The sequence below is a fragment of the Neopsephotus bourkii genome, unplaced genomic scaffold (genome assembly GCF_033783945.1).
Source record: "Neopsephotus bourkii isolate Nb327-2 ecotype Australia unplaced genomic scaffold, CSIRO-AGI_Nbou_v1 NB_780, whole genome shotgun sequence".
NCBI classification, from domain to species: Eukaryota; Metazoa; Chordata; class Aves; order Psittaciformes; family Psittacidae; genus Neopsephotus; species Neopsephotus bourkii.
The window spans coordinates 485,450-512,246 of record NW_026901276.1 but is presented as its reverse complement, the minus strand read 5'-3'; the positions used below and the strand labels follow the sequence as shown (position 1 = coordinate 512,246).

General features: G+C 37.6%; 1 protein-coding gene across 3 annotated transcripts in view; it reads left to right on the top strand.

Moving 5' to 3' along the window:
• IL1RAPL1 (interleukin 1 receptor accessory protein like 1) overlaps positions 1–26,797 on the top strand; it is a 721,418-nt gene that overhangs the window by 673,293 nt on the left and 21,328 nt on the right. For all 3 annotated transcript variants that reach the window (XM_061355103.1, XM_061355105.1, XM_061355104.1), the window contains 2 exons: positions 17,529–17,661; positions 19,571–19,716. In XM_061355103.1, the coding sequence (XP_061211087.1) occupies positions 17,529–17,661; positions 19,571–19,716 (279 nt within the window). The remainder of the gene's footprint in view (positions 1–17,528; positions 17,662–19,570; positions 19,717–26,797) is intronic.

The following is a 26,797-nucleotide window of genomic DNA, read 5'->3' as shown; positions in this document are numbered from 1 at the left end:
AGCACTGTAGAATACCTTAGATAGCACAACTACTCACTATGAAGGCAGTATAGGAATACAAAATGCTATCCATAAAAGAAGAGGTGAAATACATAATTTGTGAAAAGAAGCAGGTCAAAGTTTATGTAACTTGGAGGCCTATGTTTTCCCTCTGGGTAGCATAAATACAAAAAAAGGAAAAACGTGAAAAAATAGGACCCCCTCAGCTCATTGTAGGAGGGTTGGACTAAATGTCTTGGGAGGTCCCTTCCAACCCTACTATTCTATGCTCTTTTGCTTCTATGAATTTATATATGAGGCACACACTGGCAATATAACGTAGAAGTGAGAATGTTTTTAATTAGAGGTGGACAGGACAAGTGTTTATTCTAACTTTTTGATGAATGTTTCAATTTCCTCACATTTGCATCTTCTAGCAAATATTGTTTGTAACCAGTAAAACCCCATCAGATAATATTTTTAGGGTCCAAATTCATCCCCTATTGTAATACCACTCACAACACTAATTATGCTTTCAGGGTGTATTTTAAAAGACCTATATACATACTGGGTGAAAAACTTAGAATCTGGTATCAGTACTAGAACACTTAAATGGCACATGTACACCCACGTAAGATTATATACCTATTTCTATATCATATGCAGCTAGGTTTTTCATCTTGATTGAAGACTGATGACATGGGGCATCAATTTAAGATTAACAGAATAGTTACCAGTGCACATTTTCCTTCCTCATACAACTCCTTCTGTAATACAATGAATTAAATTACAATCTGTTTTCCCTGATCTTTATCTTTGCTACTTTGTCGTTTTTAATTTTTCCTGTGACCTTCTTTCTAATAAAAAAATCATCTAGAAAGCAGTATGTTTGTTCCAAGTCAATAGTAAAAAGTAAATGCAGCAAAAATATATCTGGGATGTTATAAGAAGATAGGCTGAGAAAGTTGGGGCTGTTCAGCCTGAAGAAGAGAAGGCTGTGTGGAGACCTCATATCAGCCTTCCAGTATCTGAAGGGGGCACATAGGGATTCTGGGGATGGACTCTTCATTAGGGACTGTAGTGGTAGGACAAGGGGTAATGGGTTAAAACTTAAACAGGGGAAGTTTAGTTGGATATAAGGAGGAAATTCTTTCCTGTTAGGGTAGTGAGGCACTGGAATAGGTTGCCCAGGGTGGTTGTGAATGCTCAATCCCTGGCAGTGTGCAAGGCTAGGTTGGACGAGGCCTTGGGTAATATGGTTTAGGGCGAGGTGTCCCTGCCCATGGCAGGGGGGTTGGAACTTGATGAAATTAAGGTCCTTTCCAACCCTAACTATTCTATGATTCTATAACAGTTATTGCAAAATTATTTCTACTAGAAGCAGAAAGATTTCTAGAAAAAAGAATGAAGTTTTATGTATGTGATGAGCATGAGATAAATTATTCTCTTCCCCCGTGAAGCTTATGATCCAACACCCCCACCTGTAAACAGTTATGTAAATGCTTAATTTGAAGCATATGAGTCATCTCGTAGATTACAGAGTGTTAAGCAGTTTCCTCATTGCAGAAGTGAAGCCTAGATCAGAGTGATAACAAGGGTGCTTTTTGTCAAGGTTTCAGTAGCAATTTGCTTAGAGCCCTTTCCAGTGTCTAGCTATTCAAGTTTTATTTATTCTTTTTCTAATAAGCTGAAAATAATACTGCCCTACAGATTATAGAATTAAACTTGACACCTTTTGTATAAATGCATTAATAAGTCTTCCCCTTTCTTCACACTTCTTTATGTAGCCTGCCAAAACAAGTAACTTCTTTGAGGAACAGATGAAGAAATAGTGATTGAAGAAATGAACAGTCACAGATGTATCTAACAATACTTGTTAGCACAGCAACATTTACTGGTGTCCGCCAGAAGGAGGATCCATTGCAATTTTATTCTGGTTTGTACAGAAGAAGCAGTAATGATAGATCTACAGTATGCAGTGCATCCTACAGTTACATTGCCAATGTGGTTCAGACTGAGTGACCTCTGATACAGAAGCGGTACGGGTGATCTAACACAGCATTTACAGCTATATGTCTTTCAGGACTTTAGCCATTATATCTGCATATCACTTTACTATGTAATATACCCAGGCTTACCCATTCATTCAGCTGATGCTGGACAGTCTTGATTGTGGAGTCTCATTGACTTGCTGCCCTTGCATTTTAATTAAACACCAGCCTCAATTAAGTTACTGTCCTTAACAGAACAACCCTTGAAACAAAGATGGGCCAAAGGTCCAAAAGTGTTTCCAAGCCTCTTCTGCAGCAGTTGAAGTCAAAACCTGCAAATCCTGGGAGAGATCCCAGCATCTTGGATTAACAGGTCAGTCTTGATCCTGGGACTGCCCTGGGCTAAAAGATCTGAGGTGCTGTCTATTCAAATTAAATAAACTAATCAGAAAAAAAAAAAAAACTCCAAGGAAACAGAATTGCAAGTCTATTTTACCAGAAATCCTGTCCCTGGTAATCTCTGTTTTTCCATCCCATTGTCTAAATTATGGAAACTTAATTCTATTGAACCCAGTGTGTCCAGAATATGTATCATTCATTTATGGTCAGTTTATAAATAAAAATGTAAAAATTTTATATGAGATATGGTTTTGTTCCTGTCTAACCAGTCTAACAGTTTACCTTCGTAATTTTAAATAATCTGTTGGAGCTTTTAATGTTTCCACTTAGTGAAAGGATGAGCTAGTACCTTTGTATTTTTTGTCTGTCTTTATGAAAATCTGGGGTTTTGCAGCTCTACACAAACAACAGCTCATCTGCAATATCTCCCATGTCACCAAGATAAGCTTTTATTCATAAAAGTGACATTTAAGTAAGTAATAGCTTAACAGTAATATCTCTAAAATGAACAGAAAAAGATTTTTTTCCTTCAAAGTCTTCATTTATGCAGAAAATGTCATGTCAACCTTTTTCTTCTGCCTTTTCGACAAATGCTCTTTTCAAACTTACATTTCATTCTAATATGTAACATGTGCTAATCATATTAGGAATGATTCATTTTATTCGGGATTGCAAACTGCTTCTCTTAGCTAGTTCTTATTTGTAATGCCACTTGTAAACCTGCTGTCAGACAGTTTTCCCATACATCTTTTGCAGTGTTGCTTTATTTTGTTGGGGTTTTTTTGATTCCTTATTACTCCTCCAACAGATTGTTTTCATAACATTTGACGATCGCTTATGTTAGGCATATTCCTGGCAGATTCCAGTCTTCATAACTTTATGTGTGAAGACCAAAATGTAAGATGTATTTCCATGTTAACAGGGTTCAGGCTGCCTCTCACCTGATCTGGGTGCTGGAAGTCTAGTCTTGGAGTTGTCTCTAGGCAGAGAGGTGCTGGCAATTGCAGAAGACCTTTCAGGATGGGGAGGAGGGGATGGGATGAGAAAGAGTGACTGTGGAAACATGAGGCAACAGGAGTGTTGTGGGGTTTTGTTTTAAGGAGAAAAAGCAATATCTTTCTCTTTCATCTAAGCCTTTTACTGGAATCTGCCAGAAACCCATCTCGAAGAGGCTATCACTACCATCATTCAACTACCCATAGACACACCCATGAAGAGGTCATCCCGATCTCAACAGCAACAGTCTTTTTCTGCTTCCCAGTTACTCCTTCCACACAATACTTACCTAAACACTGAAAGCAGAAATAGCTTTTACAAGAAGTCCCTGTTCAGCAGGACAGTTAAAAGTTACTGCTGTTCCCAATGAGTTAGCTTTTCTTTCACGCTCATTGGAACAGGTATTAGTTTTAGAGACTGATTCATAGAAAAGCTACAGGACCAACCACCCCATGTCATCCTATTATTTGCCTTGGACACCAAGGAAACACTACCTGCCATCACAGTCTTGAAAAAATCCTCACTTTGTCTCTAAATGACCACCCACAGTAGAAAAAACTTTGCCTTTTTCCCTCTGCCTTTTATTATTTTCCCCTGTTTTTTCATGCTTCTTAAGTTATCTTATTATTTAACACTTAAACTTCATAATCTCACACTACAAAGTGTTTTAGAAGCATAATTTATGTAAAATGAAATTTCATATACTTGCTATCCAAAATCTAATGCATTTAGAAAACCCCAACAAAACCAACAAATAGCTCTTCCCAAACTTTGGTCATAATTTCCTCTGATTATCCTGGAACACGGAGAAAATAAAAAATAGCAACTTAGGGCAAAGCATTCAACTGGGTAAGCTCACCTAGCTGCTTTTTATCATACCAATTCCCATCTTTTAACTTCTCAGATAAATGCACATGATTATGTTAAAAAGCACATTGCTCAACTTCCATCAGACAGCCATGTTTTGTTGTCTCCTACTGCTAATGAAGCTGATTACAGGTCCAGTTTTTATATGTGTATCCTATTAAAACAGATTAATTGCTTACAGAGGACAGCCATAAGATCTTGCTTCTTTTTATTGGCGTTGCTGTAGTTTAAAGTCTATCAACATTTTCATCATAAAATTAAGGCTGTTTTCAGGGACTGTGACTCTCATATCTAGACATTCACTCCTGCTATTGAATACTGTTAGGTACAGGATGCTGCAATAATGCATCTTTGTTCTGAGTTAGTATGAGTGGCTGCTTTACCCTTTCCCACTTTTTGTTTTTGAAGATTAATGATCCCAAATTAACATAAAAAAAAATTGTGAAGGAAATATGATTTTAAAGTGTTTCCCCCACCACACAATTCTCACTTCAGATAATCTGTATTACTTAATTTAAGGTAAGTATGGATTTAAACTCCATTGACAGTGTACACTATACATTTAGGAAACTGGCTGAATATGCAATCATGCAATACTTAATTCCTTAGCCCATTCTTTTGGGAGTGTTTCGTAAATAATACTAATTCTTCTATGACTCCATTTATTACATATTTTTAAATGGATTAATGCCATATAGATGCGAAAGGACTGAAAGTAAACACTGTACTAAGGACTTTCTAAAAATCCGTCGTTTTATTAGCCAGTAGTTTGTAACAGCACTTACAAATTATTACACCAATAAAACTCAAAGCCTATAGCTGCAGTGGTATTCTTTAGACCTCATGATGGGCTACGCAATGCAAAGGTTGACATTCTTCTTCCCCAGATCTGGATTAAAATTCTAGCTCCAGGTCACAAGTGAAAAGGGTTTTTCCAGTTTACCCTGGTCCCTCTTGGGTTTTTAGTGTTTCAGTGCTAAAAGCCATCATGCAGCTTGGAATGACTGGCAACCTCAAATCTGGAGGGGCAGAGGACTGAGTGAATAGTAGAGCAGCTGCTCAGAATGGCATTCTGCACCTCTGAAGAGAGATGCTCTGTCAGAGACACCAGCCTGTCACTTCCCTGCTTGCACAGTTTGTATTGTAAATATTGCATAATGAATATTTGTCTCTGTTCCTGTAACCAGCAGCTGTTGTACCTTACAAAGTCTGCTTTTAGTCCTTTCTTTGAGACTGCAAAAAAAGTTAGAAAACAGAAACAGCATTATAGACAGCATTCTGCATTCCTGGGGCTTGGGTGAAAGTTTCCTTTACTTTCACCTACTTTTGAGATATGTCACAACTCACATGCTTCTCAAAGAACTTAGAAAATTAAAACAAAAATACAGTACTGGTGAGCGTGCAGCAGGAGGAGGGTAGGTTGTGTAAATTGAACAGGAAATTCACAATTATGCTAGTAATAAGGATTGATACTATGCTTGCTGAACTCAGATATTTGGCTACAGATATGGGAGCCCTAAGTCATAGATTCATAAAATCATAGAATAGTTAGGGTTGGAAAGGACCTTAAGATCATCAAGTTCCAACCCCCCTGCCATAGGCAGGGACACCTCACCCTAAACTATGCCACCCAAGGCCTCATCCAACCTGGCCTTGAATACTGCCAGGGATTGAGCATTCACAACCACCCTGGGCAACCTATTCCAGTGCCTCACCACCCTAACAGGAAAGAATTTCCTCCTTATATCCAACCTAAACTTCCCCTGTTTAAGTTTTAACCCTTTACCCCTTGTCCTATCACCACAGCCCCTAATGAAGAGTCCATCCCCAGCATCTCTATAGGCCCCCTTCAGATACTGGAAGGCTGCTACGAGGTCTCCATGCAGCCTTCTCTTCTCCAGGCTAAACAGCCTCAACTTTCTCAGCCTATCTTCATACGGGAGGTGCTCCAGTCTCCTGATCGTTCTCGTGGCCCCCCTCTGGACTTGTTCCAACAGTTCCATGTCCTTTTTATGTTGAGGACACCAGAACTGCACATAATACTCCAAGTGAGGTCTCACGAAAGCAGAATAAAGGGGCAGGATCACCTTTTTCAACCTACTGGTCACACTCCTTTTGATGCAGCCCAGCATACGGTTGGCTTTCTGGGCTGCGAGCACACACTGAAGCCGGCTCAGGTTCGTTTGCTCATCAAACCAACACCCCCAAGTCCTTCTCCACAGGGCTGCTCTGAATCTCTTCTCTGCCCAACCTGTAGCTCTGCCTGGGATTGCTCCGACCAAGGTGTAGGACCTTGCACTTGGCTTGGTTAAACTTCATGAGGTTGGCATCAGCCCACCTCACAAGCATGTCAAGGTCCCTCTGGATGGCATTCCTTCCCTCCAGCATAGCAACCAAACCACACAGCTTGGTGTCATTGGCAAACTTGCTGAGGGCGCACTCAATCCCACTGTCCATGTCAGCGACGAAGATTTTAAACAAGACCGGTCCCAACACCGATCCCTGAGGGACACCACTCATTACTGGTCTCCAGCTGAACATTAAGCCATTGACCACAACTCTGCATGCAGCCATCCATCCAGTTCTTTATCCACCGAGTGGTCCATTCATCAAATTGATGTCTCTCCAATTTAGAGACAAGGATGTCGTGTGGAACAGTGTTGAACGCTTTGCACAAGTCCAGGTAGGTGACATCAACTGCTCTACCGCTGTCCATCAGTTCTGTAGCCCCATCATAGAAGGCCACCAAATTGGTCAGACAGGATTTCCTCTTAGTGAAGCCATGATGGCTGTCACCAAACACCTTGCTGTTTTTCATGTGTCTTGAAGTCTAGGGCAGTGAGATTGCTGCATGCTCTTCTCACTGTCCTGAGGACCTCAAATTCGACCATCTCGTGATCGCTGCATCCAAGGCTGCCCTGGAATGGGCAGAAGTTTGGCTCTCAGAAGTTTGGCTGGCAGGACCCCATACAGTGCAACAGTGGAAATTACAGCTAAAGGAGAATGAAGACGGACTAGACAAACAAGGCTCACGCGGCTGCTGCAAGAAGATAAATAATTTAAGCCTTACTGTTGTCCAGACATTCCAGTTCTGAAGAACATCTCTTGGCAAAAACGTGCCAGAAAGCAAAATAATTTTATGACTAATTTTTCTTGAGAAGGAAGTTGTTTTGGATGAATCACATTTTATGATGCCTGGCACCACATCTACTTCAAACACACATTGGGACATCAGGCACTGCTTCTTTCCATTGTACCTGCTCAGGCGATTTTCCTGTTAAAGAGTGATAACCAATGTAAAGCCAGACCTCGAGCAGGTGTTATTTAGGAGTACAAGAACAACTCTCCCCTTCTTGACTGTATGGCACAAGAACAGCTATCTGTGGAGGAGGAGAGAGATCACAGGTCTTCACCTATCCCAAAATCAGAGTGATGACATGGCTTGGAGAAGTGGGCAGGCCCCATGGTGGAGCAGAAGCTCTCATGTAGATCGAGGACCCAGACAGAGAATCTGCTGTGTGGCCCAGGCACATGAGGCAGGAATCCTGCATTCCACCAGACCCATCTTTTTTCCTGTGGGAATTATGGTTATAACACAGATCCTCTCCTCCACTCCTATAGATCAGAAAGAAGAGTATGGCATTGAAAATTCAAGTTTGTCCCCCATTTCTATCCTTCTTTCCTTTAAGTTCAGGTAGCACATATGTAGTGCTCAGTGGAGTCTTTTTATTTATTCCATTGGTGACATTTATGCAGCTTCCCTCACTAAGTGATATCTATAAATGTGCAATTACATAGAAGTAAATACTGAAAAAGCCTGTCTGCCTTTCGTGTGGAAAGGAAGATGATTAATAGCAGTAAATGCCAGCATGTTTATGGTCCATATATATATGGTGCATATTTGTCATGGAGAAGCAACTGAGTTGGTCTATTTGCATTTTTGTGAATGAGAGGGTTTTGTTTTCATGGATTTTGTTTCAGGGGCTTCTTTGGAAAATAGGTGACTAACTCACACCTGCAAGAGAAATAGAAAGATTACATGGTGTAATGACCATGGTATAAAACCAGAAAACCTAGTGCAGTTAGAAACAGCATGCAGTCACATTTTTATGCAACTGAAATATCTGATGTGTTGGGACTTTTGAATTATCTGAAAAAAAATAATAGTCCATGTGATAATTAAATGGTAAACCAGCTATTTCTGAGGTTATGCTAAGAATTAGTATTTTCTCTCTCCATTGCACTATCTTCATGACATCAGGATTTAAAGCAGAGGTACGTCTAAACTATACATATATCATTCTTTTATTTACAGAGAAAAACACAGTATGAATAAGCATGAAACAACTTCCCACCCTCAGAAGCTTTATTGCAGTAAAAGGGAAATTTGGTATTCATTTATCTGTTTATTAGTAATTGACAGGATCAGTTAACCAGAGCTTATATTTTCAGTGGTGTTTAACGGCTTTCTTGGTGAAAATTTGAACAGTGGTTTGACATCATTTTGTACCAAATTGAAATATTTTGATTCACCTAATAGATGTGGTTTATTTCAGTTGTGTTTATCCTGTTGTGCCACACTGCTTCATGGGAATGGTAATTTTCCCCATCCAAATGCTTGCTAAACTAGCCTCAGTCTTTTTCAAATGACATTTTCCAACATGTGGTGTGATCTGACAGAACTGATTAGTTCACGAAAATCTTAGAACTGCTGCTGTTTTCAGTATGTGCTGAAGAGTAAAGATTGTCAGAGGAAGAGATAGTGTTCAACTATTTGTTGCTTGTTATTTGGAATCTCAGTTTCCTTAATACTCACCTAGCAGGTATAGATGACTCTGCCTGCTACTTTCCAAAAGTTCCACTTTAATAAGTCTTCTAAATGCAGCCTGTTTCTGTCATATTTCTCAGCATACTTCCCTTGCTGAACAATCCCCTGCAACCTCCATGTCTTGCTTCCTTATGAGGAAAGAAAAAAGGGAGAGGAAAACTTTAGAGAGGCTGACAAATGAAAAATAAAGCCATAACTTACTATTTAACATATATGTATGAGTCCAAAGCTGAGGATTTGCTATATGTACTTGAATTACCTAATGATTGCATGAACCCTACAATCCCTCTTTCCAAAGCAATAAAAGAGCGGGTACTATGAGACATTACAGTAAAACACAGTTTCTAACACTCTTCATTAAGTGCTGTGTCTGAAGAAATCAACTGGTTATGGGCTGAAATAACCACAAGAGTTATTAATAACTGGTAATTTGTATGAAAACTGAATTGACAGATCTGTTCCTTAAGATTATTGATATTTTCATCTAAGTGTGATCTGACACAATAATTTGTTTGCTACAGCTCCCCAGAGGTAACCTCTTTTGGAAAATAACTGTGTTATTTATCATTATCTAGAATCCAGAACATAGCCTGCGTTCACCTTGTACAGAAAGCGTTGTGCAGTGCACCTGAGACAAATACTGTGAGAAGGTTCTGAGGCTGCTGCTGGTTGTCATGATTTATGTGCAGGGGTTTTTTGACATGGAGTAGCACTCACTAGAGACCGAAGCAAACCAACTCTATTCTGTTCAGAAAGAGCAAGAAAACAGGATTTATAACAAAACCTCCACAGCAAGACATCTGAATGTTTTTATCGTCTAAGTCAACATTCTTCAGGTTAAAAAAAAAAAAAAAGAAGAAAGAAAGAAAGGAAAAAGGTTAATTATTTCTACAGTTTTCACAGTTAAAAGAAAGTAAAGTGAAAAGAAAGCTGTGCTATTGCAAGTGTTCTTTATTAGAAAATTATTGTCACTGTAGTCATGGGTGGACTGGATTTATCATTATATTCAAGTAGCTCCTTAGCATAACAAGTCTACAAACAGCTGCATCCTGAGAGCTTCTGAAGTCCCACTTCCAGTCTGCTGTTGCTTTGCCTCCAGATTTGGTATGGGAAGGAGGAAAATGTTGTCAGAGCTGTAATGACTTGATACTTCCTTACCTAATAGAGAAATTATTACAGATTTGTAATTTCTTGGGGCCCAGAGTAACATCCAGGAGGCTACAGTCCTTAATATATTTATAATCAATAAATACTCTTTACCAGAGGGATATATACTTTTTTTTTTCTCCTAATCAAACCTCTTTGAAATGTGAAAAGATCAACAGTAAAGCCCTTCTGCTTTTCTAGGTGTTTCCCAAGACGTTACCCAGACCAGAACTTCACAAGCCTGAACTTCCAAGAGGCCATTCTGGTGGTCAGAGACTGCTGAGGGGCAGTCATATCCCTGGGTGCCTGACCTAACTGCCTCAATTTTGAGGCACAGAGACCATAAGGAGTAAAGTGTTTCCTTATGGGACTCCTTTATGAAAAAGGAACTTCCGGCTGCTAGCTAAGCTTGTTTTCTTACGATGCAGCATCATTAAAAGCAAAAGCCACAGCACCATAGTCAACAGCAGTATGGTTGAAAAAGAATCCAGAATCAACACACTGAACAATATTGAGCTACGCACAGTGTTGCCAGGTGTAAAGTTCCCAAGTCATAAGTTTGTAATGGCTAAAAAACGTGAAGTTTTACATTTAAAGCCACCTCTGTTTTTTGGTGGTTTTTTTTTATTTTATTTTATTTTTCTTTGGAGCTGTTTTGTTATCTAGGATATTTTCTTGTGACTTGTATCTAAAAATAGCTATGCTTTTAAAACAAAACCTATTGTTTGATTTGACAGAGAGGGCACAGGACAAAAGCGTTTGAGAAATGCATTTGTCTAAAACAAATCATGAGAAAAATATGAGCTCCTAGAGTAAAAGTTAAGTCAAGCTTGTAGAACAATTGCAGTGACTTTCTTTTCTTTAGCAACTCTTGCTTTATGCTTGTGATAGTTGTTTCCCACTCCAGCTTCAACTTCTGAAGAGGAAGGAATGAAAAATACTTGCTGAATAACTAATTTACCAGCCTGACATTACCATCTATCAAGAGGAGAGACCTGCTGTTAGGAAAATCAAGATTATTGGTTCAGGGGTTTTGTTACCTCTTGTGAAATGAAGGTTAGTTCAACAATGTATGTACTTGAGAGATGTTCTGGACATCTTGAGGCCAAAGTCCCATACATCATTTCTTTTTCTGCAGTCTGCTGTGGTGGTTGCTTTCTTCATTGACTTTCTCTCTGACAGTCCTGCTGCTAAAGAGCCCATTCAAAGCAGAAAGGGTTTCTTTTCCTTCACAAGCTATGAAGCTATGAAGCAGTCCGCAAAAAAATCTTAATATTCTTAGGTTAATCTTAGATCTTACCATATATGTTTCAGTACAGCACCTATTAAGTGTTGTAGACTTGAGTATCTCACAGCTGACAGCAAGGGAGATGTGAACAGTAACACATAGACACATAGAGACCTTCATTAAGTTTTCTGCATTGAACTGTATTTCAGCAGCTGGAAGGCTTGCAGCGTAAAGGGCTCTTCATATGGCAATGGATGACTGTCAGTGGTCAAATGAGTTTAGCCCTATGGTAAATGAGGGCTAGCTTTTAAGTAAAAAGCCCCAACCAACCAAAACTAAAACAACAAAGAAAATCCTTATGAATGAGAACTTTTTCCAATTAAAAAAAAAAAAAAGGGAAATTCAGGGAAGTGATTTTTTTAATGTCTCAAATAAACGGTCATATCTACAAATTCAGTGAAAGTTCAAAAGCTACAGTTTCCCTCTGATCTTGTTGCAAACCTTTAGCTGATTTTTTTTTTCTTTGGTGGAGGAATGGTAGTGTGTACTCTAAATTTACACATTTATAGCCTGAAGAACTTATTCAGTATGTAGTTCACAGTCCTGTGGAACCAACATACTGCTCTGCAGCATAGCAAAATATGGACAGGTTTATTAATGAGGAGATATACCTGCATAATCACACTCAGCCACTTTGTATTATTCATGCATGATAGTATTTAGTGGAATGATAATACCCATCCCTTTCAAATCTACATTCAGTGAATTCAGAGAAGAGGGAATTTGTACATTGTATCTTCACAATTGTATGAATGCAAGGCGATGGCTTGCCAGACTTCACAACACACCACTCAGTGGTCTACAGCTTAGCAGTTCCAAGCTTACAGTTACATTTCAGAAAACATTTTTTTAAATTATTTACATTTTAATTTCGCCCAACCTGCTATATGAAACATGCAGCAAGACAGTTACGATCTGGTGAGAGAGTACAAGATACCAACATATGAAAATATGTATGTAAACTGGAGGCCAGCATAGGTGATGCTTTGTTTAGGCAAGAAAGGAATCAAGAGGCACCTCTGCAGTTCACCCTGCTCTAAGGGAAGACTTAAAGATCCCAACAATACAGTCAAGGCTCATGGCTCAAAAATATATTGTACTTTATTTTCTTTCGGGTTTTGTTGTTTGGGTTTTTTCTTAATCATGTTTACAAGACTTTCAAGAACGGTTGAACTGGTTTAGGATATGCGACTTCTCTGAATACATGAGCAGCTTCTACCTACCTGCCAGCTGGGCTTGGCAGATGACACTGGTAAAAGAAGTGGGTTATTAACTTTGTGAGGAATTGCCACCTAAGAACAGCTTTAACATCCCTCCACTTGGAAGACTGAAATTTGTCAGTACTTTTTCTCTTATATGAGTAGAAAGAATTATTTTAATTCATTTGTGAGAGATTTTGACTGCATCTGCCTTGCCCTTTTATAATTTCATTTTGAAACATTAACATTACAAGCAAATGGCATACTTACATTATAAATGGGATACTTATAAGTGTGTAAGTATTGCCTGTGTGTTAGTTTTATAAATGTTTTATGTTGTACAGTAAAAGAAAGTCCTGTATTTCAGTACACTTAACATTTCCACTCTTGCAGCCCTCAGTACTACTAGATGCTGAGCATGGCTCTCAAGCCCTTTACTTCCATAATATATCTTTGAGGATCCTTCTAAATAACGATAGCAGAACTCTGATAATTGTCATTGCTTCCAACAAAAATCGTTGCCCTTCACTGAAGAATCTGTCAAATCTAAGACTAGAATGAGTTCATTACGGTGTATGCTAACTTATATGACTAATGGTGCAAGTGTAATTTAGACTGCCCATACAAAATGACATTTCACTAACCACAAAACATTTACTATTTGCTAATTACAACTAACAGGTTCTTAGCAGGGTGATGTTTTTAATTATAGCTTATGCACTAGGAATTTACTTAGATTTTTTTTTTTTTTTTAATGTTTAGAAGGTAAACAGTGCCCTCTCCTGCACATAGGGTCCCATAGCAGTAGTTTTCAAGGCGCCCCAAATGTTTCCAGTTAAGAGAAAACTAGTGTGTTGCTCTGGTGAACGGATTTGCTGGTTTCAGGGAAGTACACTTTGTTGTGGTCCCTCCCTGCATTCTGCTTTACTTGGAAGCATACTATGTAACAAAAATTGCTCTCCACTTAGACGGCAAAGAGCTTTTGATTAATTTAGCTTGAACCGAGTTGGCTGGAATTGATAGTGAAAGTTTATCACAGTGAGCAGCAGGAATATGTAGTACCATATATTCCATTTTTTACAAACATCAGCTCAGTAAAAGCGTATTCATTGTCAGAAATAAGACTGATGGAGAAATACTCAGTTGAAGCTTACTTTTTGGGTGTTCTTTTACATGTATTTATTACATTATTTCACAGTAAAATATGATAATCATACTGAGAAGTCAAAAGCCTCATTTTTTTTTATCCCTGAGGATGCTGTGTTTTGATTTGTTGGGGTTTTTTTTTTTTGTTTGTTTTTTTGGGGGGAGGGGCGGCTGTTAATAAAAATACTATCAGTTTCACTTACTAATTCTAATCTCATGCCTTTGTACTTTTCCAGAGTCCATAAAATAATCAGTTTACACAAGACACAACTTGAGACAGAACATTCTCAAGAATTTACAGCATCTCACAGAAAAGGGGACACAGAGAGAGAGATAGATTTCCCTATTAATTTAATTTAAAACATGTAGTTAATTTATAATCTGTATTTATATTCCATCAAAAATAGACTGTAAAACTTCAATAATCCATCATTTACAGGAAATTTGAAAATATTGTCATAAAAAGCATTACATATCCATTCATCAAACTTTTGCATTTCTTGAATCACTTCTGTAGTTTCTCCCAGCACATGCAATACATGGAGAGGAATAGCTGTGTAGGGTTAACTGATTCCTATTGATTGGGTGACAGGTTGATTTATACATTAACTTAAACATGAAACTATGCAGCTCTTGTATTTGTTTACTTAAATTTTTAGTGTTTTCTAAAAATCTGCAGGCTTCTTAAAGCCAGACTGCCCATGCAGAGCAGCTGCAGCTGCCAAATGAAGCATCGTCTGTCTTCTCACTGCAAAGGTGTACTTCTAGGGAAAAATGCAGCCCATCCTACAGCATACACTTACTCACATGAGGGCAGGTCTGGAGCAGAGGTCAAGATGCAGTCCCAAAATACTCTGTCCACTCCTAATAAAGCCCTTCAGCCAGCCTTCGTCCATTACTTACATGTGCCTACAGTTGTAAGCATCTCTGCTCCACCAAGTGAGCTCCACTGCCCTCTGCAATGAGCTGTGAGCTTTGCAGTAACAGACCTCTTCATTAATTGTCACAGTTGGTCTTTAGCTGGTCACTGAATCTTTCTTGATGACCTGCTAATGAGCTTCCCACTGGCTTATTGTGAAGACTGCTCAAGGTAGATGGTATGGGTAATTTATAGCTGAACACCCTCCACACTAATGGCCTTTGCCCAGTGGCTGCAATTGACACAGAACTACTAAGAGATGTTACATCCTTCCTATTGTATTTCTCAGGTATAAATATTTCATGATGACTAGAACCTTTGAATTCCGTGTTTAAAAATACGTTTACTTATTTTTTTCAAGGGAGAATTTTCTTCAAGAATTTTATAAGGCAAAAAGCATGTTACAAATTCTTTTTTTTCTTACATTTTTTGCTCTTTACAAAAGAAGTTTATTTTTAAAAAACAAACCTATGTCCATTAATCTTCAACTATAAAAGGCTTTGAGTTCTGTACAGTGCAAAAATCAGCTCTCAGTGGATATCTGTTAGCTGTAGGAGCCCGGAGAACTTTGGTGCTTCAGCACCTGTGGCGCCTAATTTCTGTGAATCATGGATAAGTTTGCCAGAAGCTACAGTCCCTTTAGCTATGATCTTGACAGCTCTTAAAAGATGAAAAGTTTCAACAGGGCCTTGACTTGGTGGGAAAGCTCCAGAAAAAAAAAAAGCACAAGAAGTGGCAGTGATGCATCACAATTATCGTAGGGACCTGCTTTTGATTTTGATGTGTAGGTGCCTTCTGCTTTAAGAGTGATCAGAATCCACCAGTGCTGTGGTTATGAAGCATTTCACAGCCCTGAATTTGTGCTAGATTGGATGACTGTGGCAAGATATTCATAATCCTTTAAGGTTTTGTATTTTCATATTCACATGTTCAGGTATGATAATTGTAATGCACAGCATGACAAAAATCCAGTTTGTATCTGCTATGCAACTGCTATAATAAACTGGGTTTGCATCTGTTAAAATGTCCAGGCAACAACCAGGAAGTTTGTCATGTTCTGTTACAGGGTTTCATGCACTTGACCCATGTTAAGTGGTCCCCAAGGCTTATCTCACACATTAGTCAAAAATTCGTTTTCATACTTTTTGATTATGAATGAGACTCTCCATCTTACTTTCAAGAACTGGGATACCCCTGTCTCCTTAGCAAGCGTTCCTGACAAAGAATATGGCACTAACCAAAAGTTCATGAGATGTCTAAAAGCAATTTAACTCCTAAGTAGCTTGTGAAAGCAACATAGATGGCACTTGGCTTGGTGTTGCACATTTTGATTACAAACATTTGATTCTGCACCTTTTACAGTGTGGATGTGAGAGTTCAAACCAGATAGAAGAGTCAGATGCTGTTACAGAAAACCAGAAATAGTTCCAGATAAATAAGGCGTTTATTTAATTATTACTCATCTTCTTTTTATACATAACCCTGTATTTGTTTCCATACTGAAAAGTAAATAAGATGTTCAAAATAAATGTTTGAAGAAGGTTTCAGAAGGACCAGGTCCTGACCCAAAGCAGTATGTTTTTAAGAAAATTCATTGAACCCAGATGGACTTCTCATGGCATCTCGATACAAAGTGAAGTAGTGTTAACAGTACAGTTTTTGTTTGTTTGTTTGTTTGTTTGTTTTAATTTCCAGGAGCTGTGGTCAGTCAGCTTTACAATCATTAGATCAAAAACTGAAAGTGTAAATAAAATATGAGTTTCATCTCAGCAGGAATATAAATTCCATGAAAATACTCTCCTCAGGGGGGAAAAAACCACTCCTTAAATCACAAAACTTCTCTAAATCACCATGCAATTATCTGCTAAAGAAATTCGAATAATGGTTTAGAAGAGTTGGTGTATGTATCCACAAATATCTTTACAGGAGCGAATGGGAGATCTTTAACTGTGGCTGTCCTCTAGTTTTATCCCACTTTAGCAATACACAAAATGCGTGCAAAGTACTGTTTCAATCCCTGTATGTGCTCTAGTTGAAACCCCCAAACCAAGAGCTGCTAACACAATGTAAAACTAAATAATGAAAATAAACCAAAGTGAAGGTGTATTACATTTTTAAATTTCACTCAAACAATTAATTATGCTGCATACATATTGAATATCTGCTTTTTCCTGCATACACTTAATGGCTATTCCTATTCATACAGCAAGCCATGTCCTATAATGTACAGAATGAGATCACATGTATTCCTTTTTCAAGTTTCAGTGTTCAATACTTTGCTAAGTTAATTCAGCACTGAGCACTCATCTTTCTACTGGCTTTCCCCTGGAAATGGCACCCTACGGGAATCTACCAGCCTCTTTGCAGAAGTCATTGCAAAGCTGAACTCACACAGATGCGATTGCATGTCTGTTTTACCTAATCTTTATCTGTTTTCAGAGAAAACATGGAAAATTGAGTTAAATTAGCTCTTTCTGAAAAAAAAGGCTTTCATTTCCTTACCAAACATAGAAAGCTTGGTGAAAGAATACAAAATTCAATCCTGTTCTCATGTAACATTTAATTTCATTTTTATTTTGTTTTATTCATTTTCAGAAAATATATTGAACACTAGTTCAATAAATAGCTACTTCTGGACGTTTTCAACAGCAGCTAGAAATTGAGGGTCTCTACAATATTTTTTTTTTACATCAACAAATGAAACTGATTCAAAACTTTTTTTTTTTAATAGATTTTTAAATAATATTTTTTCTTACATTCTTTGTAACAGGCAGTTCTGCTAATCTAACCTGCCGAGCTTTCTTTGGGTATAGTGGAGATGTCAGTCCTTTAATCTACTGGATGAAGGGGGAAAAGTTTATTGAAGATTTGGATGATAGTCGAGTCTGGGAAAGTGACATCAGGTAAAAGAAAAATTTATTATTTTTTTCCAGTTAATATATTTTCTTGGTACTGTAATACTTGTTATCACAGACTAACTCAGGAACACTTTGTTTCTGATCCCTGGTTTCACGACATCCATTCTTTACCTTTTCAACTCCACCCGTACAAAACAGAAAAATTCATGCCTTGGCCAGGTCTGATCTTAGAGGTATGCAAAAGCAGAATAGCTTTCCGATGAGTATTGTGGTGTTAAAGGACTGGAACTTGCACAGTGACTTTTAAAAATGGTGGCAATCTACAATAATAACCACTAAGACAGTTACTAAGATGAAATACAGAAAAATAAACACAGCAAGAAGAACAGCTCAAAAGAAGTCTTTTAAAGCATGGAGCCTTACATAAATACTGATGTCTGGCTTCTTTTTGAAATATTTTGCTTTCTTTTCTTCAAGGCAAAAACGGAGTTTCCTGAGATGTTATCTGGCCTGTGAGAGCCAAGCATCCTGTTATGTGAGCTGCCTTTATCTGCTGAAATGCATGTTTTAGAGAGGATCTGGCAATTCGCACCATGTACTTCTATAGTTCCTAAAAGTACTGCCTCATTTGGAAAATAAGAAAAAAGTGGTTTTGTATTGGGAATTACATGCTTGACATAGCATACCAACTTCTATTCAGTATAAAGTATCTACTTGGATCTGAAGAGAGTTCTTTTTCATTTATAATTCTGCATGTGTGTATATCACTGTGTTTATATATCATGGATAAACCCAGAAATTAAGGCAAATCAAAATGTGCATTAAAAAAGACGCTAAATAATCGAGGATATGTTATCTGCATGACTGTTTCTAATAGAACAAAATAAGCTTATTTATGCTTCACCTTTTACATAAGGGTTTACTATATCATCAGAAGACATGAAGTTGCACTCATTTTCACCTAAATCTTGGGACTGAGTGTAATCAAAATAACAGACAATTCTTTTAACAAAATCAAGAAGGCCATCAATCAAGTTCATTATCCCAGGTGCAGGCAAAATGAAAGTGTATTTCACCCTAACACACTTTATGTTTATTGTATAAATACACTAAAATGGCACATGACAACCAGATCAGCTGTATTTCACATCTAAAGCTCTTCCTAAGCCCTTCAACCAAAGACTTGCTATTTTGAAGGCTGACAAAAAGGTGGCAAGAACCTCATTACAATTCTCTGTTTTGTGGAGGGAGGAGCAGGAAAGCTAGTTTCCACTTCTTTTGCCAGGTGTGAGGTGAGAGAGCAGCCTGGAAAGTTTTGTCATTTGCTTTCCTGGGTTTCTAAAACCACTGATGGGCTTGCTAATAGGGAAAGAAAGCAATGTGAAGACAGGTGTAGTCTTATGCAGGAGGTCTTTTATTTATCATCTGGATGAATAAGCAGCATCTGGTATACACGTTCTTTCTATTGATTTATAATACCTAGTCAAATTTCATAACATAGTCTATAAATAATTTTTCAGACCATAGCATGAACACATTGTTTCAGAGTGGCACATTGAAGAACCTCAGAAAGTGCACAAATATATGTTTGGTGCAGACTCCTAATGTGACCCTAAACCTCAAAATAATTGTTTTAATATTTATAACATTACAAGACTTCACATACTACTGATCAGGGTCTCCATCAAAGTGTGCAATGATATATTATCAGTGTGTGCATCATTCCTCTTAAAGAAGACAATTAACTGAAGCTCTCATTAACATTTACAAAGCCAAATCTCCTCATTAGAAGTGAGGAAGAAAAGGGCATGATAGAATTAAATTAAGATTACATCAAACCATAGCCAAATTTGAAGCCAGAGAATTGTGAATTGGAAATAGCATTACTATGTCATGATGATGTCGTGCTCTGCTATGGCACAAGCAGAATAGCAGATGGTTCCTTTTTTCTCAGGGTTCTCAAGGAACATCTCGGGGAACAGGAGGTTTCCATCTCATTGATTCTTGACTCTGTGGAAGAGGCAGACCTGGGGAATTACTCATGCTATGTTGAGAATGGAAATGGACGCCGGCATGCCAGTATTCTTCTACATAAAAGGGGTAAATATGCAGCTTTTCATCATGAAATGGTATAATATAGGGGTGGTCTGTTTATAGAGCTTCTTTCTGATGAAAGCATGAATTTTGGCCTCATGAGATATTAATAAACAACAATTATTTTTCTCCGGGCATTTGTTCCAAAATAAAACAGAAAGGTGGTTGCTAATTATGGATGTCACTGGGAAGAATACAGTCACATCTTTTAATTGTATTTATATGAAAGATGCATTTAATAATTCATCAACTTCAAAACTAATAGAGGCTCAATGGTGAAAAAGAAGTGGTAAGAATCCACAGGTGATAAAACTGTAATAATTTTCTGAAAGAAATAAAATCAAATATTAGAAAAGCCGACAATAAATAAATTCTACCAGAAATGCCACCTAAACCCCATGCCAGGGCAGTTCTTGCATAGCCTATCTATGGACATTTTCCTTCTAACACATTTGTTTAACACCAATGTTTCTGAAGTGAAGCATTATGACAGAAACTGCTAAGGACCTTCATGTTTCTAGTCACCACTTACATCCCATGATTCCAGCCTGCTTAATGGCCATTGCCATCTCCCATGGAGATAATTATGGAGAGGTGGAGAATCTCTTGCAAAGCAAGGTCCTCAGATACACTTTGTTCACTTTACTTCCCAAAGGGTGCTCCACATGCTTGGGCTTGTCAGTCCCCATCCTCATGCACTATTCTGCTGGTTTATGACAGCAGTGAAAATAAGGAGCAGTGTCTGTATTTTGCTGTCATTACTATGCTTGTTTTCTTATGCTGCGTACCTCCAATTAATAGAACTAATTTGTAGCTATTTTTCTGAACTCTTGCCATTGCTTCCTAAGGGAAGCAGATGTAAATAATCAGGTGTTCTACTTACTCTGGTATATTTTCCTGAATTTACTGATATGCGAAATTAACTTATTAAGTAATTGAACCTCAACAATTTACCAGCTAATAGTCATATACTTATAATTCAGAGAGGTTTGAACCCAGAGAAAGAGCTTAACCCAAAACTGAAATCCAGTGATTGTCTTTAATAATGAAATTAGTGAATGGAACATTGAAAATAATTTTTAAGGTTCAAATTACTTTGAAACCAGTACTTAATTGACATGTATTGAGCCACATGCTGACGGTAAGTCCTTATTTTCCCTTCCATAGAAGCAGTAACTCCAAGACTGACAGCACATAAATCTCTTCTGTTCTATGCCTACCAGCTTTTTAATCTAACAATATCCATGCATAAATTTTGCAAGGGTCTACTCTCCTTGCTTCCTTTCTGGGAGAAATCAGTACGTCAAACACACCACAGCATGTGGCCTCATGAAGATAGGCTGAGAAAGTTGGGGCTGTTCAGCCTGGAGAAGAGAAGGCTGCATGGAGACCTCATAGCAGCCTTCCAGTATCTGAAGGGGGCCTATAGGGATGCTGGGGAGGGACTCTTCATTAGGGACTGTAGTGATAGGACAAGGGGTAACAGGTTCAAACTTAAACAGGGGAAGTTTAGATTGGATATAAGGAGGAAATTCTTTCCTGTTAGGGTAGTGAGGCACTGGAATAGGTTGTCCAGGGAGGTTGTGAATGCTTCATCCCTGGCAGCGTTCAAGGCCAGGTTGGACGAGGCCTTGGGTAATATGGTTTAGAGCGAGGTGTCCCTGCCCGTGGCAGGGGGGTTGGAGCTTGATGATCTTAAGGTCCTTTCCAACCCTAACTATTCTATGATTCTATGATTCTATGATGGCATGCTTAAGAGGAAGCAATCTCAATATTTAATTGCCCTTATAAATAGCAAAAAGTTAAAACTAGCAAAAAAACCCCCCCAATATTTTTTCCTTAAGTAAGGCTGAATCTGAAATTTTGATTTGGAAACAAAGTCTGTTGTGCCCTCAGAAAACAAACGGTACCTGATAGAAGCCTTCTACTTACTTTCCATGTTGACAACTCTTTCGGTGAAATGATAAATTAACCATGATAGATAAAAAGTTGAGCTAGTCTCTAAGGTCTCCTAGGAATAGGAGCTTTGCACTGCTTGCTTAGTCTCCTGTATATCACCATGACAACATTTTGGTTTAGGTTTCCTTGTTTAGATCCACATTTAGTTGCTTCTAAGAATGAGTTAGCTATTTATTAGTTTCTGATTATTGGCTCACTTAGAACAATTGGGACCTAAGAATTAGGTAAATTTGCTTCCTGAACACTAAGGCATTTGTAGAGGTATTAGTTGTGACTGGTTTTCCAGTTGGTGGTCTTTTTTTCCAGCAGTATAAGCCAACAGAAATGCTGAATCTGGAATGTTCACTGGATACCTGAAAAAGAAATTATAATCCTTCATGATCCTGGGAATAAATTTATTTTGGGCTAAATTGCAGTGAGGATTCAGGTATAAAATTTAAGCCTTTCAAACATCCTTGCAACTGCTCCTTCGTCCTTGTCAGTATATTCCCTGTAAACTTAAACTTCCAGAGGGAGTTTCGGATATGCCTGCAATTACACAGACCCTGAAAGGGCAAAAATTTCAGAGTAAATAACCAGCAAAAACATGGATGCATCTTCCTTACTCTTCCTGCTGGTCAGCCCAGCAGGCACGCACATTCACCTCACAAAAAACACAAGGAGGGTCCACCTGATGGTGGTCCCCACCACAAACCAGTGCCTGGCACATTCAGTCAGAGACAGGGAGCTTCTGCTCTGCCCCCCACATTGCACTGGAACAGGAACCCAGAGCCTCCCAAGAGGAATTTGAGGAGGGGAGCAGGACGCAACTCCTCTGGGCTCCAGCACCACCTGTGCAGGAAAAGCAAACCTGGTTTGGTCATCCAGCACTGGGACAAACCTGAGGCCCTTGGTATCTCTGTCTAGCCCAGGTGCCAGCGCTCTGCATCTTGAGGAGCTGAACCCTCATTTTCTTCTGAGCTTCTTCTACTTTCATACTGCCAGTGGAGAAAACCTATGATCCGTGGTTTTGTGCAGATAGATAACCATTTTTAGACTCCTAACTTTCCTAAGATCCTGTGTAGAGGGAGAATTTAACTCAGAGCTAAAGACAGTAGAGCATTTTAAGCATGAAAATGCCATGCTATTTTCTTTTCTGGTTCAGCCATACAAAAATTGTCAAAAAATAATAATAATTAAAAAAAAAGAGGGATCAGAACCCTTCCTGTAGCTGTTGGCCAAGTCTCTATTACCTTTACAATAATAATTTTCTCTTTTGTGTGAGAAATAAAACACACCTACTTGTTATAATCTTAGGATGATTTTGTTACTTATTCATGATAGCTATCATTGATCATTTGTAGCAGCTACAGGTTAATCTTCAGCCATGTAGAGCAGTCTTCTAGCAATTAATTTTTAGAGTGGTATTGACAGCAGCTAAGCACAAATTTATTAACAACAGACCACATATTGCAGATGATAAAAGGAGTGGATTGCACACTATAGTTTTTTTCATGGGTTTTTAATTCAAGAAGACAAACCTATAGTCTATCAATATAGTAGATAGAAATGTAATGCATGAAGAGGAAGAATGCTCTTCCACAATGTTATATATTGGAAAGTATGACCTTCATTCCAGAGTAGTCTTCAAAGTCTTATTCAATTAGTATCTAATTTTGTGATTATTTTTCTGAAAATTCTTATCTACATGTCTGCAGTTAAAACTCTAAAGCAAAAATAATCTCAAATTCTATCTTGGCATTATTCTTTAATGTTGCTGCTATTATTTTAAAAGTTTAATAATATACTACCTCTACTTTCCACGAGACAGACTCAAGAACTGAGAACAGTTAACATACTTTATGCTTTTTTTTTTTTTTTTTAGAAGTGTCACCTGTACTTTCTTCCCATTTTCTCAGTGTTGTCTAATTTCCTACCCTGGGCCTCTTTTATGCTCTGGTCTTGCTTTCCTCTTATAGATGTTCTGAGTGGGCATATATGGGTTTTGTTGACTATAAGATAATGAGGGATGGTTAAACCAACTCTTTTTCTGTTGAAAAGAAACAAAAAAGACCTTCACTGAAATAAATTGTTTAGAGGAACAGATTTATTCTGTTTGAAATAGCCCATAAGAATACATGTTTGAAAAAGAAACAGGTTAATATTTCTTATAGGAAAGGCATCTTGAGGAAACCTATGAATAGGCAGGCCTTCTTTAAACTCATGACTTATTAGTGCATAAATATCAAATTTATATTTCCTGTACAGTTTAATACCATTTCCTGTACAATTTAATAGCAAATTCTTAACAGTAATTGTGAATTTTCTTCATATGGTTATTATTAACCATGCCAGAATTGCTGATGAGCACCTTAAATTACTGTGTCATTCATATAATAGTGTAGATATGTTGTATTACTTACGTACTTGAATATGTTAAGGCTTTGATCTCATGAGCATTTTCAGTCACTGGGACACAATTTCACACAGTGGTAGTGATGAGTGACAGTTAAAAGAGAAAAGAAACTAGTCCTTTTCTAATCTCTGCAGAGAAACCACATTTGTCATAACTTCATTTGTCATAAACCTTCATGTTTCTGAAATTTCTGAATGGGAGATCACAGTTTAAGATGTGAGTGCAATGCATTTTATATTTCAGCTTCTGTTGAATTGGTTCTAATTACCTCAGCATTCCAGGAAATCTCGGAGACTCAGTAGAAGCAAAACTGTTGTAAAACTCTGACCCACTTGATCATTTAAGACCTTACAGATACTTATCATCCAGTGTATAAAACATTTGGGTTTTATTCTGCACAGCAGGAAAAGCTTTTCTGAGTTCTTCACCAAGTTTTAGAATCAGAATTAAAATTTGGTTTGATGGGAATTGATTTTTCAGTGGCCCTTGTGGCCACTGAAGAAGCCTTCAGATTGTCACTGTGCTGGGCACTGCAAAGGTTTAGTCACCAAAAAGGTTCATGATGCAAGGTCAAAAATTTAATATCTCCTCCTTTCTTGTCCCAAATCTAACTGAAAGTGACTGTTCTGTTTACACTCAGTCTCATCTAAAATCAGTAAATTAGTAAAATACTAAAGACTACTACCTGATCAAAACTCTTCATAAGACTATTGTCTTCATCTTTCAGAAATCTGGAGTAAAACATCTCCAGTAAAAAGATTACACAGATTATCAGACTACATAGCATCTGCTTAAATCTGACTTTCCTCTGACAAATCTAATTTTCCTCTGATACCGTCAAACAAGGTGGTTTGTTTAACAGGTTCATTTTAAAAACAGGTTTTGTACCACTTTTGTCATAGATTTCTTTATATAACATCTAAGTGCAATTCTAATCTTGATTGGCAAGGATGAAAATATTTTAAAATAAAATGTCACAAATTGTTCCCATAACCATGCAGAGCTAAATTATTCATTAATGCTATCCTCAGAAAAAATGTAAACAGTATGTTTTATGATCTTAAATCACTGGAAATTTAACACCTCCCAGTGCTTCATACATTCATTTCTTTCAGAAGATCTAAAAGAAGTAGTTGTGTGGGCTGTCTGATTTCTGTAGTGCAATAAGCAAATAGAAGCTCTCCTAGTCAGTAAGGTTTCAAGTCATATACAATTCATTTATCTGGGGAAGCTAACCAAAGATTAATGCAATTCTGCACCATGACACTTTTTTCCTTCAACCTAATGTATAAATTGCCTTTAAAATTCAGTGTTCTGTATTTAAATGTAACAAACTTCAGTAACATTCCAGCATGTTTTCCGCCTTATCCTCTTTTGAGCTAACATACTGTTGGAGCTAGTCATTGTAATTAGTCTCCTGCTGGGAACAGGTATCCTGCACTTTTCAGAAGAAATAAAAATGTCATCGGTAAGAATATACTTTCATTATAATAATTTACTATTTCTATTCTAATAATACTGGAAATCCAGCAGCACCAAGACTCAGATATGCTGCCTGCCATACTAATGAACAGGTTAACAAGCTCCCTGCCTTGCATTTGAACACACATGTACATATTCATATATATTCCCAAACCTGACTGTCTTTTTCATAGATGAATTGGGAATATATATTAGGTATTTATCTAAAAAAATAAAGTGAGAACCCAGTTCTCAATAGTTGTAAAAATAAAATGAAATTACTGCATTGAAAACCACATTAAAAACTGCAAGTAAATGTAGCCACCTTAAGTCAATTCAACAGACATATTCAAGCTTGTATGGGCTATGCTGGAAGAAAGCATATACTTTGTGCTAAGAAATTATTTCATAGTCAAGCTAATGAACATTCCAAATCTATTTCTATTAATATAAGAAGTATTATTATCCTACAGTAACCATCCACAACAGAATCCACAAAGCCATCTAGGTGCTTTAAATACAAACACATTTTGTTTGGCTTGTTGAAACAAACAAAAAAATCCTATATAATGCAATATTTGTCTGAAATAAGACTCAGACAAGGAATTGCATGTTAGCCAGCCTCCTTCCTTTAGGAAAAACACATCCATTTATAACCAAAGCTGTATGTTATTACATACCAGTCTTACTCTCTTTGTTGGGATCTGCTTTCTTTACCTTCTCTCAGGTGTCATCACAGGAGCTTTAGTATTCTTCAACTGCTCCCTAACATATCCCCCCCCCTTTATATTCGTTAACTTAATGTTTCATTTAATAATTTCGGTTCATGAAAGCATATCTAGACAAACAGACTGTCTCTAACCAAACCTTGTAGCTTTGTGAATTAAATTATCCAAGACAGGCAGAGAATGGAAATGAATTTAGGCCACAAAGATGCAAAGATTTATGTATGCATTAACCTGAAGCTCTGTGAATAGTCCTGTTGACTTCAGAGGGATTACTTATAGTCCATAAAGTTAAGCAATCTGCGTAAGTGGTTGAAAATTTGAAACCTTAGATAGACTGTAATTGGATTTTGAAAAAGGCTCAGAAATTGAATACACAACTATAAATCACTTCCTTGAAGAGTTATAAATCACAAAAAAAAGAATGAAATATAATTATTTTTCTTTGTAGCTCAGCTGTATGTGGACTAATGAATAGAATAAGATTAATTTTGAATTATCACAGATACATTACATGTGAAGTCCTTGAAGCATGTTGTATAAGTCA